The sequence below is a fragment of the Amphibalanus amphitrite genome, unplaced genomic scaffold (genome assembly GCF_019059575.1).
Source record: "Amphibalanus amphitrite isolate SeventyFive unplaced genomic scaffold, NRLGWU_Aamphi_draft 000414F_arrow, whole genome shotgun sequence".
Classification (NCBI taxonomy): Eukaryota; Metazoa; Arthropoda; class Thecostraca; order Balanomorpha; family Balanidae; genus Amphibalanus; species Amphibalanus amphitrite.
Window position 1 is genome coordinate 87,798 of NW_024881908.1, and position 18,283 is coordinate 106,080.

At 49.4% G+C, this 18,283-nt stretch overlaps 2 protein-coding genes across 3 annotated transcripts in view; both read right to left on the bottom strand.

The window, feature by feature from the left end:
• LOC122390909 (serine/threonine-protein kinase BRSK2-like) overlaps nt 1–18,283 on the bottom strand; it is a 72,355-nt gene that overhangs the window by 15,552 nt on the left and 38,520 nt on the right. For both annotated transcript variants that reach the window (XM_043384357.1, XM_043384358.1), the window contains exons 6-10: nt 14,363–14,578; nt 5,492–5,691; nt 2,309–2,404; nt 1,806–1,925; nt 316–557 (exon numbers count right to left, since the gene is read on the bottom strand). In XM_043384357.1, coding sequence (XP_043240292.1) covers nt 316–557; nt 1,806–1,925; nt 2,309–2,404; nt 5,492–5,691; nt 14,363–14,578 — 874 coding nt within the window. The remainder of the gene's footprint in view (nt 1–315; nt 558–1,805; nt 1,926–2,308; nt 2,405–5,491; nt 5,692–14,362; nt 14,579–18,283) is intronic.
• Nucleotides 16,427–18,217, bottom strand: LOC122390910 (MFS-type transporter SLC18B1-like). Its single transcript, XM_043384360.1, has one exon. It carries the CDS (start codon nt 18,090–18,092, stop codon nt 16,638–16,640), a length of 1,455 nt encoding a protein of 484 aa, XP_043240295.1. The 5' UTR covers nt 18,093–18,217; the 3' UTR covers nt 16,427–16,637.

Here is an 18,283-nt window from a genome sequence, read left to right on the forward strand (position 1 = left end):
AGACTCACGGCAAAGAAATGTTTGTACAACGGTAGAGTATGTATTGGGTCTGGAGCTGAGAGCAAAAAAGAAGAGACGAGGAGGAAGAAAAAGACAAGGGAGATGTGCTCCTACGCTCTGGATGCTGTGGCGCAAATCAATGGGTTTCCCGTTTACCAGATTTATCGAAGATCGGTTTCCTTTGATGTCAATCTCTTTCGCCAAAACAAAAAACTGTCTAGGCATTGAATGCCCTCAAATCTCTCTGTAATAACCTAAGTTGATTGGTACTGAATGATATAAAGATGACTCGACGGGACGCTCTCTCGGACTCACCTTGCAGTTTGCGGCGGTGGAAGCGCGGAGATCCCATCAGCGAGTTCTTGATGGTGTTGAGTCGCGAGCGCCAGTAGGCGGGCGCGCCGTACGGCGAGGCCGGCGGCGTGGCCAGGTCGTCCGAGGCCGGCCCCGGCGACGGGCGCGTCAGCAGCTTGGGCGACGGCAGCGGCGACACGGTCGGCGTCACCGTCGATGACGACAGCGGACTGAGGCCGGAAGAGCTGCTGGGCCGCCGCCGTCTGCGGGTGCGGGGATGGTGCGGTCAGGTGCCGGTGGGTATAGTTGTATGTGAGCCACCGTAGATCACCTCACCCTTTCTCATTACCCCTTTACCAGCCTCCAGAGACACAGCCGGTGGAGAGAGATCATTGAGTGGTTCCAGGGCTTGTCTAATCATAGAACAGGGCCTATAACCCAAATGGATTCAAAACTGCATCCTGGATAATGGAAAATAAAGCCAACCCCAATCCTCCATAAGTGAGCATGATGTCAGCCAAACATCAATAACAAAGCAATCGTAAATGAAAGCACAATAAAAACAGGACATATATGGCTCTCAATCAGCTAATGGATAAGCTAGCATCAAATGAAATACCACTGCCTACGTTCGAGATGAATGTCGTCAAAACTACTAGCATAATCTCGTTTAATTGCGTCAAAAAGTCTGACTTTTGTTGGCTTCAGGAGCAGTAGAAACCTTATTACAAGGCATATCGTTATATTCTTCATGTAAAATCAAACGTTTCGTCTCTGAACAAAGACATCATCAGTGAAGTTACACACAACAGTACATATTATGAGAAAATAAGCAATCAGGCGACATAACAAGAGCAACACAGTATCGCACATAAAATCATGCATATCATAAACGTTTCATACACGTTTCTACTCGCATAACTCCGATGAATTTGGTTGTGCTCTACATTTATCTACAAGATGTAGTTACGAAAAATTATTTAACGAGATTCGGCAAAGGAAAACTGACAAAATGAATTGCTCAAAAAGTGGCTTATCAATGAGTTTACATTCTAAAAGTCATAAGCGCAATCATATTTTCATTTTTTTAAACATTTGCAACGCTATTAAGCCGTTTTACTAACGTTTTAATAACATTCGCCAATGTAACTTAGATTCACCATAAGGTACTTCATTGCCGTCCGAAGCAACTGTCTACCAGAAATGATTAATTACAGCCATTTAAAGCCCTCCAATCAAACCGGTTAGCTATTCGGTGAGAGACGAGAAATGAGCACTGAACTTGACTGCTTCGGGCGCTGTTGGAGAATGGAAAGTATTGGAAAAAAAAAGATCAAATAGGCTCCGTATTGCACTTGATAAGAAGTAAGGCCGTGAAAGTGATCGACGTATGTAGTGTATCGAAACACCAGTGAGTTCAATGCACATGCTATGATGAAAGTATTGCAATGCGTGAGTCCGGTATGGATAATTGGGAGGCGTAGCAGTGTTTGTATGCGCTCGGTACGTACTGGTGGAAGTGTCTTCGAGGTATGACGGGCGAACCCTCGCTCAGCTGTTCATACTGGTGCGTGGAGCCGTTCAGTTTGTACGAGTCGACTCTCTTCCGCGGCGGATCGGCCGACTCAGACCTGTTGGTATAAATCAGGGTCAGGTCAGGTCATTGCAGTTGGCGTATCACCTCACATAGGCGCACGAACTTCAGACGGCACGTGAAGGAAGCAGCAAGACAGGCTTCAGTGCAGGTATATAGGTAAACTATAATGTGTCAGTCTGTGATTGGTTCGGAGCGATAGTGGCCGACCAGTCCACCAAAGCTGACGTCCGCTCCGAGCAAACGCCAGCTTAAAAGGACTAGGCGAGCCCGTCCGTTCCTACTTATTTTACAGGCTATTGGTGAGAGAAATAGTTGGAGCATAGGCTCAGTTATAAGCCCGTCTACACTTAAGTTGTCTGATTTCTGTTCCCGCAGCCGCACGGGGGTAGTCGCGAATCCCACCGGACGCGCACCCACCTGGCTCTCATCAGGGCCTCTGCGTCATCCTCATAGGCTGGCTTGCGCCGTTTCCGCTCCAGCAACAGGAAGTAGATGACCTTTTCGGTGTTGTGGCTGCAACGAGAGATGGAGTGGTTCCCTTAACATTCGCTACAGTACCGCCGCCAATCAAAGCATGAGTGCACTGGGAGCGGAAACAACAGTAGCCCTGCTTCGGCGAACTTGAAATGTCAGTGACCATTTATCAAATAGAAATCACGCTCCTGGCTCGAATGTTGAGTGCAGACGAAACATATAGCACAATGAAAGTAATGGAAGTAAGTCCGGCATCGCCAATTTTTTCAGTCATCTACGCAGGAACAGCCGAAACATCGATGTTTTTAGCGGCGCTATGCAGTACCTTTGAGTAGCTTAGCCTCTCGTATAGCATACTGCACAGATGGGATGTGTGGTATGTTTCTCCCGGAAATAACACTAATGGAATCGCGACCGACTGATCCACCTCAGTAGTCAGTTCACTGATGGTTCGTCTCCAGGATCTGACCAGCTCAGCCAACCATCAGTTGCTATTTATCTGTTGTGAAACTCGAGCCCGGATTTAGTCCAATACACCCAATGTCAACAGGAACATAGTCGACTGCTGCCTTCACCGTGATTTAACAAAATGGACGTCGGCACTGAGTTGTGTTCTGAAAACAGTGCAGAGTACATAGTTCAGTTTTGAGGCTCGTATTGAGATGTGTCCTGTTGTAGAACGGTGCTATTGGAACATTTACTGAAAAGTGGAAAATTTCAAATATTCAGACATCGGAACACTTTTATATGTTCCCGAGACTGCAGTACGCAGGACTGAAGATACTTCTCAAATTTAACTTTGGATACGCAATGCAACTTCTCAGTGAGACAGTCAGGAATGCGAAAGAATTTCCAGCGTATATTTGCTAAAGCTGTTTTATGGCAAGAATCTGTTAAGTTCTCTGTTCATGGGGCAGGCGTGGACCACTTTCACATTTGTGTGAAAAGTTGGGTATCGAGCGACACGCATGCTATCAAAACGCACGCAACGGCACTATTATATAATTAAATAAGAAACAGCGGGACTTTTTCCTCCGTTCTGAAGACACTCAGCCTCAGAACTTGGTCAACTTCCAGAGGATTCAGCTGCCCTCTCCCCCGTGCCAGGAGGACAAAGAGACACTCTCCCTACGCTGCCATGGTGATTTTGCGACTCCGCGACACCCGGCCGCCGCCGCGGTGCCGAGTTTGTGATAACACGGACAGCGTTCGAGAGGCGCTACCAGTATTTATACAGAACACAGTGTCCCGCCAGTCCCGTCCTTCTATTTATCTGGCATACGGGAGAGAATTGTCCTGAATTGTCCCATAGACAGCGCGTCAGCCATCCCCTGCTTTATTGCGAAAAGGTTGCCGATACGTGCGTGGTTAATTTTGATCTAGTGTTCTCCTCGAGAGAAGTTCAGAAGAGATGCTCCCCACGTCGCGGTCGATGCTGACGCCTGAAGAGGGTGGAAATTGAACGATGAGAGGTGGCAAGTGTCGTTGCGGCTGGCAGTTTCCCAGAAAGCTGCTCATTTCCCCTGATATTCCATGAACATCTCCTCGGGACCGACCGGCTGGGGAGGCCAGAGGGGTGGCCGGGATGGAGACGCAGGGGAGGGGAAGAACTAGCTAACGATGGCGACGTGATGATGTCGGGTCGACGATCTTTCTGACCGGCCATCGCCGTATGATTGCCGATCGGTTGTCGGAGGAGGGGCCGAGCAGGCAGAGGGAGGGACGAGGGCTGGGGAGGCGGGGAGAGCGCTGGGGAGGCCGGAGGGGAGCGCTGGGGAGGCAGGAAGGGGAGCGCTGGGCGGCAGGAAGGGGAGCGCTGGGCGGCAGGAAGGGCCAGTGCGTCGAGAAGGGCGGAGCTCGCAGACTCAATATCCGGACCGAGCCGCGCCATTTCCCGCGAGACCCGCCGAGAGGGAGAGAGCGGTAGTGAGAGAGTGAGGAGAGAGAGGGGCCGAGCTGAGAGAGTAGGTGGAGAGCCTGAGGCTGTATCGAGCCCCTGTGGCGCTAAATGGCAAACTTTGCTCATTAACCCGCGGCCGACGTCTGAGATACATCGGCAGACCGGGGCGCCGCCCAGAGAGCCGACAGAATGGAGCTAAGTTATATCATTGACGACACTCGAGTTGAGCCAGCCCAAACTGGTAGAAGTGCCCCTATTCAGCACGCTACGCTGAGTTCACGTTGACACACTTCTTATTTAAGCAATTGAATTAATTAGGACAACTTCGGCGTCCTATCCTGGTGTCATCCGTGGTAACAAAAAAACAGAAGAGTTAACATAGCATTAAACAAGACAATAATTATCGCATCTAAACTTTTCCTTGAAAAAACGCTCGTTAATCTTTTATCTCCGCTCTATCAAATCATTATCTCACTATTTGCGCCCCATTCGTGCCCGCTAAATCCGGCACCGTTCGTGGGCGTGGCACGGGAATCTCGTGACCAGCTCGGCACGAATCGGACGGCCCTCAGAGACTGGCGGGATGATCAGGTTAGATGACGTTCTGAATGCAGCGCCAGAGTGCTCTCTTCAAATGTGCCCAACAAAGAAAATGGCCGCCCACATTCAGCACAGCTGGCGGCACCATTCAGAACGGAAAATTTCGCCACTGTTGACTCGTCCAAAAGGAAAGAGGCTTCATCTTTTGTCCAAGTAAAAGGATTTTTAAGCCGTCGAGCTGCCCCAAATTCTTCCTTGAAAAGGAATTAACAAAGAAGACGGCACATTCGTATAAATGTCTTGACACTCAGCTTTCTGGCGTATTCATTTCAGGTGTTCATTACAGTAGGCATCCACCAAAACCAATATGAGATAAGACATTGTTCGTAAATGGGTCTCTAAAAAAATCACAGTACTATATGTAAAAAAAGGCTTATGATGTCTTATCCTAGTTGAGCTTGGTCTTATCCTCCATCCTCGCTTGAGCTTTATCACTTCGTGCCAATACACACAGCAATATTGACGTTCAATGACCTTTTCTGTACTTTTTAGAGAATCATGGTTTCAAGCCCCAACAAGCCTGTTGGTAGTAGGTATACTGAAAACCCGTCCGGCACGCAATCGACCCCATGACACGCGTAGCAGTCACACCAAACTGATAAATCTCTTAATCGCATGCCACTCACGTGGGGCTGAGCAGCTTCTGGACGAGCACCTCCTTGTCTTTGAAGCAGCCCAAGTGTGACATGGCTCGCAGTACGTCCGTGTCCAGCCGCTCCGAGCCGGGGATCACGTGCGTCTGCACCACCTCCATCATCGGCGGCTCGAGCTCCAGCTCGCCCTTGGAGCCGGCTATCACCCACGGGTGCCGGTTGATCTCCCGCAGCTGGCAACAGACAGGTGCGAACACAGTCACATCAGAGGCGTTACAACGGTGCAGCAATAACGGTGTGCAAGGAGTCAGTGCCAGTAACAAGTTCAAGTAAGTGTTGCAACCCAACTGTAAGCTACCAATGTCCTAAATGTGCGTGACGTCGACGACTTGGGTTCACGCTGCAGAGTGAATTTCCAGCGCGCAGTTCGGCAGCCCGCCAATGCGCGCTATGCGGTACAGCCTACCTGCAGGCGTAACTACCACTCTGCCATCTATCGGTGGGGATTACAAGCGACTCAGGGCTGGACGGGTGAGTTGCAAGGCAGAGCGCTGCCAATGTTCAACACACTTTGATCACTAGAATTTTTCAGAATACTTATATAGCAGCAAATAAAGAAGATTTTTGTTGCTCACTGACATGCCCCCATTCATACACATTACAAACATCCAGCGAACGATGCTTCACAGCGCTTATCAAAGATCAATATTCAATCAAGAAAACTTAACGATGTGATGATACGCGCTCGATTATAAAATAAAATAGACATGTTTATATAAAAACACTTTCAGCTGAAAGTAAATGACATTTAATTGGTAACTGTTCCTAGTACTTCGAAAAATGCGTTTCCTTTCCGAAAACTCCGTCGATTAAAGAATCGAAATTGCTCGATTTGTTGACGTTGTCATTTCCATCGCTGCTAAAGCCGCCGACATCAGATCAATACCCCTGGACGCCTCCTGAGCCAGCAGGCTTAACTGGGATTTCGCAGATGCCTATCAATGCGAGGGAGAGGCAAAACAACAGTCCCGCTCCAACTGATCAACACCGCCTCGTGAAACTTTTACTGCGTCCGAAAACTCACGTAAGATGCAATATTCTTAACATGAAAATCACTGAGAAAAGAGCAATGAATATTTTAGACATTTTGAATTTTTTAAAGTCATCAACCAAAAGATGTTATGTTATGTACCTTGGAGTCAAGCAACCATGTCAGGAAACTATAAACATTTATCTTAACCAAAGACTCTGCTTACCTTGTATGAAAGTTTTTCATGTCAACAACAGAAGTATGATTTGAACAGCTCATGTGTTGGGACGTGTTCAAAGCCAGATGTCGCCAGTGCTATCACAAGAAGTTATAAACAATGTCCATAGCATAGCCCTCCCGACCACTGGACTTTCTGCCACTCTCGATCGCACAAAGAAGTGCCACTCCTCGCACGCTCGACCATAAAGGACAAATTGCCAAACATAGGGCAGCTGTCCGTATTGTAGACACAAAGCGTTGTGAAAAGGCACGAAAAATCGAGCTTCCTGAACACTTTTCTTTTCCCTTAAACCACAAAATACCATGTTTGCATCGATTTGAATGTTTTTGTACAAAAAGGCATCGATGTTTTTTTGTGTCTACATGTTACAGTTAGTATGCGAAATCCGTTAAGTTGCAACGTAACTAGTTACGTTGCAAACTACCTGACCGGTCAGGTAGTTTGCAACCTAACTAGTTACGTTGCAAACTAACTGACCGTTCAGTTACTTTGCAAACTAACTAGTTAGGATGCAAACTACCTAGGTACGTTGCAACGGAACTGGTTATGGTGCGAAATGGACGGCTCAGTGGCAATAATTGTACATCAATTCCAATGTTCAGTCGCGGGTTGCTAGCACAAAGTTCTGTGATTGTCCCAAGGGTTGCGCTCAACGTTTCTATTGGTTTAATCCGCGCCGGGCCGGTGCTTGGCGCCAACTGCACCAGGCCAAGAGTATTTGAAAACCCCCTCTAACTTGCCCCCTGAGCCAGGTAGCGACTCGCGGTGAGCGGCATCCGAAAGAGCGTCAAAGATCATCCTAGAAGCACTCGGCCATTTCTCAGGAGGTCAGTTCGAAAATCGAGTCAACGAATGTCATCAAAGGTCAAATTTTGTCAATTTCAACATTGTTTTCAGATTTAGCCTTTGAACAAACCCGAGAAATGACCGAGTGCTTCCTTGATGATCTTTGACGCTCTTTCAAATACCCGGTCACCGCGAGTCGCTACCTGGCTCAGGGGCCAAGTTAGAGGGGGTTTTCAAATACCCTTGGCCTGGTGCAGTTGGCGCCAAGCACCGGCCCGGCGCGGATTAAACCAATAGAAACGTTGAGCGCAACCCTTGGGATGATCACAGAACTTTGTGCTAGCAACCCGCGACTGAACATTGGAATTGATGTGCAATTATTGCCACTGAGCAGTCCATTTCGCATCATAACTAGTTCCGTTGCAACGTACCTAGGTAGTTTGCATCCTAACTAGTTAGTTTGCAAAGTAACTGAACGGTCAGTTAGTTTGCAACGTAACTAGTTACGTTGCAACCTAACGGATTTCGCATACTAACTGTAACATACATATAATTGCTTGAAATGAAAAGACACACTCAGGCTTCGAGCAAGATTGTCACCAACAGAGTGTCTGTGACTGATGCCATCCCTAAAAAAAATTATCACCTTTCATAAATAGGTGGTCACATTCCCTTATCACGTCGCACCTGAGCAGCTAGGACGCCGAGACACCTCGATCGACACCGTTGCTAGCCGGAAGTGGGTCAGTTCCGTCCGCATCGCGGCGGGTCGTTGGTTTAGGGCGCCGCCAATCAGCATCACGGGAGGCGGTATCACTGTGTCTGACACTAACTGAGGCGGGGCGCCGACGATAGCCGGCTGAAGTCGTCTGTCACCAGTACCACGGCGAACACTTTCGGACCCGTGCCGACGAGCGCGACGAAACGACACCCATTTGTGGAGCGGGCGCGATGGGCCGGGACCTGTGCTTCACAGCCACTTATAGGGGAAGCCGGGGGAAGCCCGGGCGCGGGGGAAGCCCGGCCACCCCGTTTCCGGCTGAATTATTCACAATAAAATGCTCAACTGTTTGTCCTTTCAGCGTGGCAGCTAAGGTAACGCCAGCAAAAAAGTTAAGGCTAACAAAAATTGCATATTGTTTAAATTATAGAGCAAAAATGATATTTTAAGGGGTTTTAGCTAAAAAGTGAGATATGTTGCACTGTTAATGTTATACCATACAGTACTAATATTTATACGAATGTTATGTAAGGACCGTTTAAGTGTTTGTAGTGAGGGGTGACGAGGCAGGCTGGCTAAAGTATGACATTTTTACGAACATCGCTGTTCTAAAATAAAAATTAGCACATTGGGGTAACCCCGGGTGAGTAGCCAAGCTTACCCCCAACCGAGAGCAATGCCACTAAACCACTGTTTTCCATGAGATAATAGGTACTGAGCAGGTTTGGTTTACACCTAGATCAAAGATAAATTTCGAAAATAAACATGTTATCATAGACAAAGCCAGTCATGTCGCTTAAGGTCAACTGGGGCCAAACTACGTTTTTGCAGATAACGCGACAGACAATGAAGCTAGAGCTTCAAAAATGGTGTCGTTGTGTTCTTCTTCATCAGCCGAGTCGAATGATATGCAATATGATGCATTAAGGTAAAAAGAAAAATAAATTTTAAGGAATTTTGAAACACACATTTTTTGTCAATTTTACATCACGATTTTCATCGACCTGTACTGTATATGTGGTAGACGCTAGCTAAAATGCCAGTAGTGACATAAACTCTAAGATGTCCAGAGCTAATCAGTACCTTAATATTTCAATTTCCGTTAATATTTGGAAGACACATAATGGTTTCATCAACTCGTTGTAAAGCGCTGGGGAGGTGGCCGGCGTTACCCCTATGCCGGGCTTACCCCAGAAAAATCAACACTTTTTTAAAACTCGATTTTCTCAACCTTATACTTATTCCACGAAACCGATTTTTTGGGAAGACACGGTCAATGAACTTAGCTAGCTAACAGGATATCAACATTTTATACAGCACGTATGGTATGTAATAGAAATGAAAAAGAGCTTACTATGCCGGGCTTCCCCCGGCTTCCCCTACCATAGCAGTTACTGGTGCAAGAGCTTTACAAACACCATTTTATCAAGCTTAAGCAAGCGGTGACTTATGATTTATGAATTACATGTTATATCCATAGGGCACTTAACTTTCCATAAGTCAATATGCATCGGTCAATAAGGAAAGGCGGATCCTTGTACCATTATTGTCTTTGACGAGACACCCATATTTGTAATTATATCATGACTTTTCCAATTCCGACGAAAAAGGAGCCTCACCATTCTGTCCTTACGTGTAGACATACCGATTGTAAACCTACCACATCATCATATCATTTCAACCAACACTATCAAAGGAGAATCGGAGCCACTGGTTCTTTGGCGGCCTTTATGTCTATCGAAAAATGTAGCATCGAGCTCAGCCATCTCAAAAGGGCATTTTATGAGTGCACCTTAATGAAATAATGATAGGAGTGCAGTCAAACACATCAGCACCTCTCTGAAGCAATGGCAGTGATCGCTCTTTGTGTGTTTTCGAACAGTGTTTTCAAACGAGAAAGAAGAAAAACAGTATTCATCTGTAAAGGATTGAATCTTGGATTGATGACCTAGTTTAGGTCTCGATTGTATGGGAGGCAACGCAAATTTCGTCGATTTACAACGCTTCAGCCGCCAGGGACAGAAGTCATTCGTTTCAATTCGTTTTAGAAGGCCTATCGAGGATTTTCGGAATACCATCCAATTTGTAGGAGAGTTGTGCGCCGTGAAATTGAACGAAAATTTAGCTTCGTGTTCATCTGCTCACTTCCTGCTTACACAAACCGCTGGGCATGGAGAGTTGTGCAACAAATTACATGATCTTTTAACACCAGCATTTAATTATTGCATTGTGACGAAATCAGCATACTGGCACGGGGCACCAGTGACAGCTAAGGGCGCATGAGTTACTACTTCAACTTCAAAACGTCGCCGCGCCCGTTGACGTTTTTAATCTACATGGCGTGGTAACACACCACATGAGCCGAAATTGGCACCTATCATCTGCGCCCGAGCTGCCATTGACCACAACTCTGAGTATTATTCCACTCATGTAACCGAAGTAGGGGAGAGTGGGGCAAAGCGGCCACCCGGGGCAAAGCGGCCATCCATCGTTTTAGCCCTCCACAGCTGGCGTCAGTTCCAATTTATGATTTCCAATTATACTTCTCTTTGCGGTCGTTCGAATGAGCCAGACCGGGGTTTCAGGCCCATCGCCATTGTTCTGTGAAACACGGAAAAGCATTTCTTGCCAGGTTACCAATTATGTTTACAATTTTTAAATGTTATTTTATTCCATAACCATTTGGAATTTTTATAAGCGTTTTTGTCCATGCATTGCGTGGTTATCGTACATGCCTTCTACCAATTTTAATGCTTTTTACCCCACTAATAGCTGAGCTGGAATATTTTTGTCTCGGACGGTATGCGCGGGGCAAAGCGGCCGGGGCAAAGTGGCCAGCCCCCAATTGGCCATAAGTTGTTTCCATCTGGATAAAAACATTATTTATATTCAAATGTGTCGTCATGCATTCATCTTGGCCACTTTTCGGTTACATGAGTTACCAAATTATGCAATTAAATGTTTTTCCAAGAAAATTATTTCTTTGTTAGCAATAGGTGGGAGGATAACAAAGTAAACATCCATCTTCCCTTAAACCTTGTCACCATCAAATACCCTAGTCGTGCATGAGGCAACTATTCTGTTTCTCACATCGGGACTTGAGAAGTCGCCAGTGGCCGCTTTGCCTCAGGGATGGGGCAAAGTGGCCAATATGCTATAGGTTTAAAGTTTTGTCAATATCTCCCATATGTGAACGCCTTTGGAAATGAAACGCAGTTGGAATAAAAGACAATTTAATAGGGATCACATTGGTATAGAAAGAATCTTTCCAAGTTTAAAAATCAAGCGTCGGCATCGTTAGAAACGTTAGGGTGGCCGCTTTGCCCCACTCTCCCCTACATAGACCAGCTATGTAGCAATTACCGCGGTCAGTCAGCGGACGTCCGCGGTCGCACTTCGGGGAATACAGATCCCGAGGGCACAGTTGGTTTAGCTAGCTAGTCAGATTTGAGTTCGCAGTGATCGCTGTGGGCATTAAACGCTTCCTGGAACTTGATTCTCAGCATCGGTCACTGAGGAAAGCATTACGCCCCACGAGGGACCAGTTCCGCACAGAGCCTACAGCGGCGACTTTGTCTCCGCTGAGCCGCTGAGCGACTGAGCGGAGCAGAGCCACGGCTTCCGGTCCCACGACGGCTGTAATACCAGCTCAGACGGGCAGCGCGACAGGGCGGAAATCGGACAAGCGCCGCCCGGCCGGCCGCCCAGTCAGACGCGTACGCCTCTTCGCCGTCGCACGCCAGTAATGAGCTCATTCAGTTTAATGCGGCACTGAATCGGTGGCGCGCCGACCGCCGCCCACTAATTGATGTGACGCCTGGTCTCCGGCGGGTCCCCGCTTCCCCCAGTGGCATTGATTCTGGCCGGCCAGCGGCGGCCCAACCAGGCTAAATCCATTACTGCAGCGGCGCGCAGCCTTCAGAGCTGACTCGCGGAGGAAAAACTCGCTGAAGATCGCAGCTAATGTTTGTTTTCGGGATGCCGAGTCAGGTCAGGTTAGCGCTGAAAACTCCGCCAAAGGCTTTAGAAAGCGAAAATAGATGAGTTGAAAACTCAAACGTTTTATGATCAGTTGCTCGTAATAAGCATTTACTCCAAGAAATGAGACACGAAATTATTTGTTTTACTGACTCTGATTACCAAGTTCCTCCTTACGATTTCAAGAAATGCACTTAAATATTCATAGCAATATAATCATGAAGTCATCTAAGGCTTCATAAAATAATTGAACTTTTATGGAACAGCAAGTCAAGTATTCGCAAGCAATACAACCCATATCAGTGTATCCTGTCCGGGCTCGCCGTCACAGTATCTCAACTGCTGCACTACATATAACCATAGCCGCCCGCCAGACACAATCATGTTTTTGCATGGGTACTGGACAAGGATCCTAACACATCCAGAAAAAATATTCAGCGGCGCTGTTATATCTCACATACTCTAGCTTAGGTTTATAAATCTTCAGAGTATATTATGACGAAAGACAACAGGCTTCGTGCAAAACACGAAAGTCCCAGTGCTATCATTTCAGCATTCTTATGTTCAAATAATGAGAGCGTTTACATAATGGCCTCGTAGTTTATATAAACCAATAAAAGCAGTCCCATCTTCGGGACCTAATCGAAAATTTGTCCGACCTTTCATTGAAAACTCGATTACCTTTCGAATAGTTACTACGCGATCACTTCGCTTTCATCTTCGAGGCTTTGATCTTCAGCTATTTATGTGAGTTATATCTTGTGCCAACTTACTCGTATAATTACGTCTCGATTGTCAGGATACTCTTATTTCTTTAACCCTCGCCCGCACATGCCATTTTCCCATCCTAGAACGCACATGGGGGGGGGGGTTGCCACCCCCCCCCCCCGCGCCATTTCGTTCCTGTTGGAGATAGAGCTTAGCGGTAAAGACCAAAAAGATTCTTTGGGAAGAGACGAATCTAATGATACCCAGTTTTACCTTCTCAGGTCAGTCATTGACCTTCCAGGTCAGGTCAAACTAAAAAATGTTGCTGTTTTGGGTCACCGCTGGATATCAAGTGCGCTGCTTATCATATACCGATGACGATGCCTTTTTCTGGTGCCAAGCCAGCTAGAGCCTCTTTGTCACACTACCCGACCAGATTTTTGCTGCTGAGGTCATTTCAGGTCAAGTTAGGTCAAGGCCAATTATATGTGTTTGTATGTCTGTGTGTGTCTGTGTGTATACTGATGTGTGCACCGATTGTTTATGTGTCCATATTACATGAAATCATGATCTGAGAGAGAAGCTTTTACCAAAAATGCAGTCAAAAAAATTCACAAAAAAGTAAATTCTGCTTGCCTAAAACGCAATTATCTTAGATGACCTAGGTTGACCTTGACCTTGACCTTGACATCTGTACATCGTCGAACAACATGTTCCATGATAGGTGGGAGGTAAGACTGGCAAAAAAGGCCGAAATCAAGGTGTCAGAAGCTCACAAGGCCCATAGCCAACGCAAGATGTTGAAAATTGGCCATTTGGGTCATGACATGACCTGAAAAACAAGGTCATATCTCCGAAACCAAAAACCACAGAAACTTGAAATTTTCAGTGGACATCAATAAAGGATAGAGGAGCAGTTATACGAAAAATCAGCCTTCTAGCTCTAACAATGTTGAGTGCAGAGCAGAAAGACTACCTGGGGGGGGGGGGTGGCAACCACCCCCCCCCCCCCCCATGTGCGGGCGAGGGTTAAAGTTCTAACCATGTGCACTGTCCAGCATCTAACTGTCCAGCGCATGGCTTATTAGTTGTTGATGTGTTCATTTGTTGCTATATGATTACAATACAAACTACTTCTTAACTGTCGCTCTCGCTACCTTGAAGACTACCAAGTTCCGGACTGCCTTCCTATACGACCTACGAAAGATGATCTTCAACCTAATGTAGGTGGCCGTCGACCTACGACAGATAATCTACGACTCACTATGATGGCAGGTGACCAGTAAAACCTACATATACGACAGGATACCGTCACCGGCTCGTGAACCTTGGTCGCGTGCATGAATGTATGTAATATGTATGTATGTACTATGTATGCATGTAACTATTGACATCACAAGCCTTCCACAAACAGCGTGGCGACCATGGCTTGTCACTCACCTTCAGCCGGGTCTCGGGGTTGACGTCGATCATCCCCCGCAGCAGGTTCTGACAGTCGGGCGGCACAAAGTGCGGGATGTGGAACGTGCCGCGCTTCACCTTCTCCAGCAATTGCCGCAGGTTGTCGTCGTCAAAGGGCAGCGCTCCGACCAGCAGCGCGTAGAGGATGACGCCGCACGACCACACGTCCGCCCGCCGGCCGTCGTACTTTTCACCCTGTGGGAGGGAGGAGTGACAGTGAGAGGTGGGCTTCTTTGTTTTCACCCTGTGGGGAACGAGGGTTGAAGACACAGTAAGTCATTGAAGGAAAACTTTTTACCCTGTGGGGGTAAGAAGAGTGAAATGTGAGCTTCCTCATCTCGGTGGGAGCAAGGAGCGATATCACAGTGAGAGGTCGGAATCTCCTATCTTTCGATGTCACAGACAGCGACTGTAAGACGTGAGTTTCTCGCAGTGAGCACACACACATGGCACAAGTAGAGCTGCATTGCCAGCATAGATCCTACCTAGCCTCTAGAAACACATGTCATTAGCAATGGTGAGATGCAGCATTTTTTAACAGACTTTCGATGCCGAATCGGGAAAACTTCGATACTCACCTGAGCTAAGCGAAAATTATCTCACTGATCGAAAGATACGAACCGGAAATTATGTGGGTATAGTTTGAGAACCCTGCTTAGCTGCGGACATGCAAATCAGTGACAGTGGCAGTGACCGTAACAGTTGACAATCCAAGGTGCTGTGTCACCAGCCAGGTCAGGTCGCCGGCTGTGGCTCCTGTCACCGGCGTCACGGATGGCTGCCCGTCTGGCCGCTGTCACTGCCACACCGATTAGCTCCATACCGCCACTACGTGTCATTTAGCGGGCAAACAATTAGCCGCAATGGGCCGCCGCCACCAATCGGCAGAGGCAGACGCCGGGTGGTGGGAGTGGACATAGCTTCCTACATAGAGCGGTGTCTAATACTGGGAGCAGAAGTCAGGATCAACCACTTCTGGTCGTCGCCGGGCATAGAGGCAGGTAATGCGTTTATAATTGGGAAAGCTTTGCTTTATTCGTTATATCGCTCAAAATAATTCGATAATTCTGAAGCTGCTGTTAGGCGCAGTTACACTAAACAAAACATTTATAAGTTATACAAGTCGTGTTCCGCGGTGCTTTGACTCTGACCTTGGTGACAGGAGAGTCTCCATAACAACCACACTGCCTCACCCAGTATGGATGGCGTCAGCCATACTCCCTCCATCCCCCCCCCCACACACACAAACATACACGCTCGCTCAGCGATCGGGTTGTGGCGTGACCGAGGACTTGTTTACAGAGCCGGGACCGGTCAGCGGGAGGGCAGGGGGGAGGGGAGGGAGGGGAGAGATCACGGTCACACGCCGGCCACACACCGGTCGACTCCCAGACTGTTTTCCGATTTGGTGGCCGCGTATTGATTGCAGCGGGCCGCCCGCGTCGGTGGCGGCAGGGCGGATGTCAGACGCGCTTTGTCAGCGACAGGCGGGAAGTATCGTGTCCCTGACCGGAAAATTTATCTACGATACTTTATTATTGCACGATATCGTTATACGGCAATTCATTATTTCATTAACAACACATCCATCATGATATACCTATACCTACCACACGTTGTTTCGAACTGGCCGGACTAAAGAAACGAGGCTGGAACCATCCAGCACGGTACAGGCTGGTAGACCCAAACACATACCTATGCCAGAACTACAAAGACTAACAAAACAGAAAGAAGGCTCGTATCAAGCGCAACTGTCAGGCGCTGTGGAAAGAAAGCAGGTTCAGGAAACGGTGCGTTTGATCGGCCCTACGCAGGTGGGTACTGGTTATGTTTGTTTAGACAAATAAAACAAACACTTGCTCTTAGAGGTGTTTTTTTTTTGCATATGCAGCCTATGTCCAAAGGACTACCATTCAAATGTTTTGTTTTATGTCAATTAAAACCTGCAAAGAAATCGCGACAGATCGAAAAAGCGTTCACTTCAGCCGTGTACAGTGAACAAAATGACAGCCTCCGCCAGCCAAGACGACGAGAGATGAGTTATATGTATTAGCATCCAGTCGTGATTTAACCCACTGGGATCCATTCCGAGGGCTGCAGGTCAGAGAATATAGGGCAAGGTATGCCAGTCTACGGGCGCAGCCAGACAACAGAACAGGAGATGCAGAAAGCGCTACAATGACTCAGACATTATGAGAGCAGCCACTACGAAGGGCTCATTGATATTTTCCCACGAAGGTTACCGATGCAGTAACTACACCAGCGGCGTGCGATCTGTCAGCTCTGCACTCTCGTCCACTGCAGACCTCTCCCCCTCAGTGTCTGCCGGTGTCTCCTTCAGACTGATGGCCCGCCGGCCCTGTGCGCAGGCCATCGCCAGCGCCGGCAGTGCCATCAGCAGCACCAGAGCGCTGAACACGTCCACTGCCGCTGAGAAGCCGGCGGCGTCCGTGAGCAGGCCACCGGCCAGCGGGCCGAGGACACTGCCCACGGAGAACGATGCCGCCCAGACGGCAGACACTAGCGCCTGTGTGGCCACGGTGTCGGCCAGGCCGGCGGCCAGCGCTGCGTGAAGGAGGTTGCCAAACGTCGGGATGAGCGCGCCGCCGAGGAACAGCTCTCGGACCGTCATACCGGTGACGAGCAGCGGCCGGCTGGGCGACAGACCCGGCGGACAGAACAGCGCCAGGCCGACGGCCGCCAGCGCCAGGGCCACCGCCATCAGGGGGTAGGTGCTTCTCAGACGGTCACACAGCTTCCCGACCAGAGGCCCGGTTAGAGTGTACATGCCGCCGGCTAGGAGGAAGTAGAGACTCAGCTGCTCGGCCGAGACGCCGAGCCGGGCGGCGGCGAACGGCGCCAGGCCGGGACGCAGCGCCGTGTAGCCGGCAGACACGGTGATGACGGTGGCCACGTTCAGAGCCGCCTCGGGACAGCGCAGCAGGCGCAGCAGCTGGGCGCCGCCGGCTGGCTGATGGGGGGCGCCGCTTAGCGCTGGCAGCGAGCACCAGCTCAGCACAGCAGCAGCCACCGTGACGCCGCCCAGCGCGTAGAACGGCGTGCTGTAGCCGCCGGCGGCGTACAGGAGGCCCCCCAGCGCCGGACCGGCCGCCATCCCCACGCCCACCATGGTCTCCCCGAGTCCGAACAAAAAGTGCACCCGCTGCGGGAACTGGTTGGCGATGATGGTACAGCCGGCTGTGTACGCGGCTGCCGTGCCGAGCGCCTCCGCTACGCGTGCCGCCGTGCTCGCTGCAATAAACCCCGTCTGAGAGCCGATCCGGTCAACCAGGCCGAACCCTACAGTAGCCACGCCGGTCAGTGCCAGTCCGAGCTGAAACACGCGCGCCACGCCGAGCGCTGGGACAGCTCGGCCGGCCAGCGGAGCCGTCACCAGCATGGTTACGGCGTGTGCCGAGAACACGGCGCCCACCCAGGTCTGGGGCACGTCCCGCCGCTCGGCCTCGGTGGGGAAGAACGGCACGATCATAGAGGCCACGCTGCTGAACAGCAGGTTGCCCGTGACGACGTTGGCGATGACGATGACGTCACGCCAGCTGAGCCGCGAGGTGGCGCGGCCGGCCGGCTGGGTGACGTCAGGCTTGGAGTCGGCGCGGTGTGGTGCACTGTTATCGGGGCCGTGGCGCGGGTCGGAGCGGGCGGCGCCACTCGTCTCGACCGACCCGGGCCCGTCGGATGCGCCGTCCATGGTCACTAACAGCGCCGGGTCTCCCTGACAGTCCGTGTCAATCTTCTGACCAGTCAGGCACTCCACTGCAGACACAGCGCACCGGTCTCTCACTCTGTCCACTTCCTCTCTGGCACACAGAGACCCCTCACTGCTCGGGCCGTCACTGGGCGCCTCTCCCCGCCCCGGCGGTATCTGGGTGAGGCTGGCGC

What these genes read in the sequence shown, in the direction of transcription:
- LOC122390910 (XM_043384360.1), bottom strand. Translation starts at nt 18,092, where the DNA reads ATGGACGGCGCATCCGACGGGCCCGGGTCGGTCGAGACGAGTGGCGCC.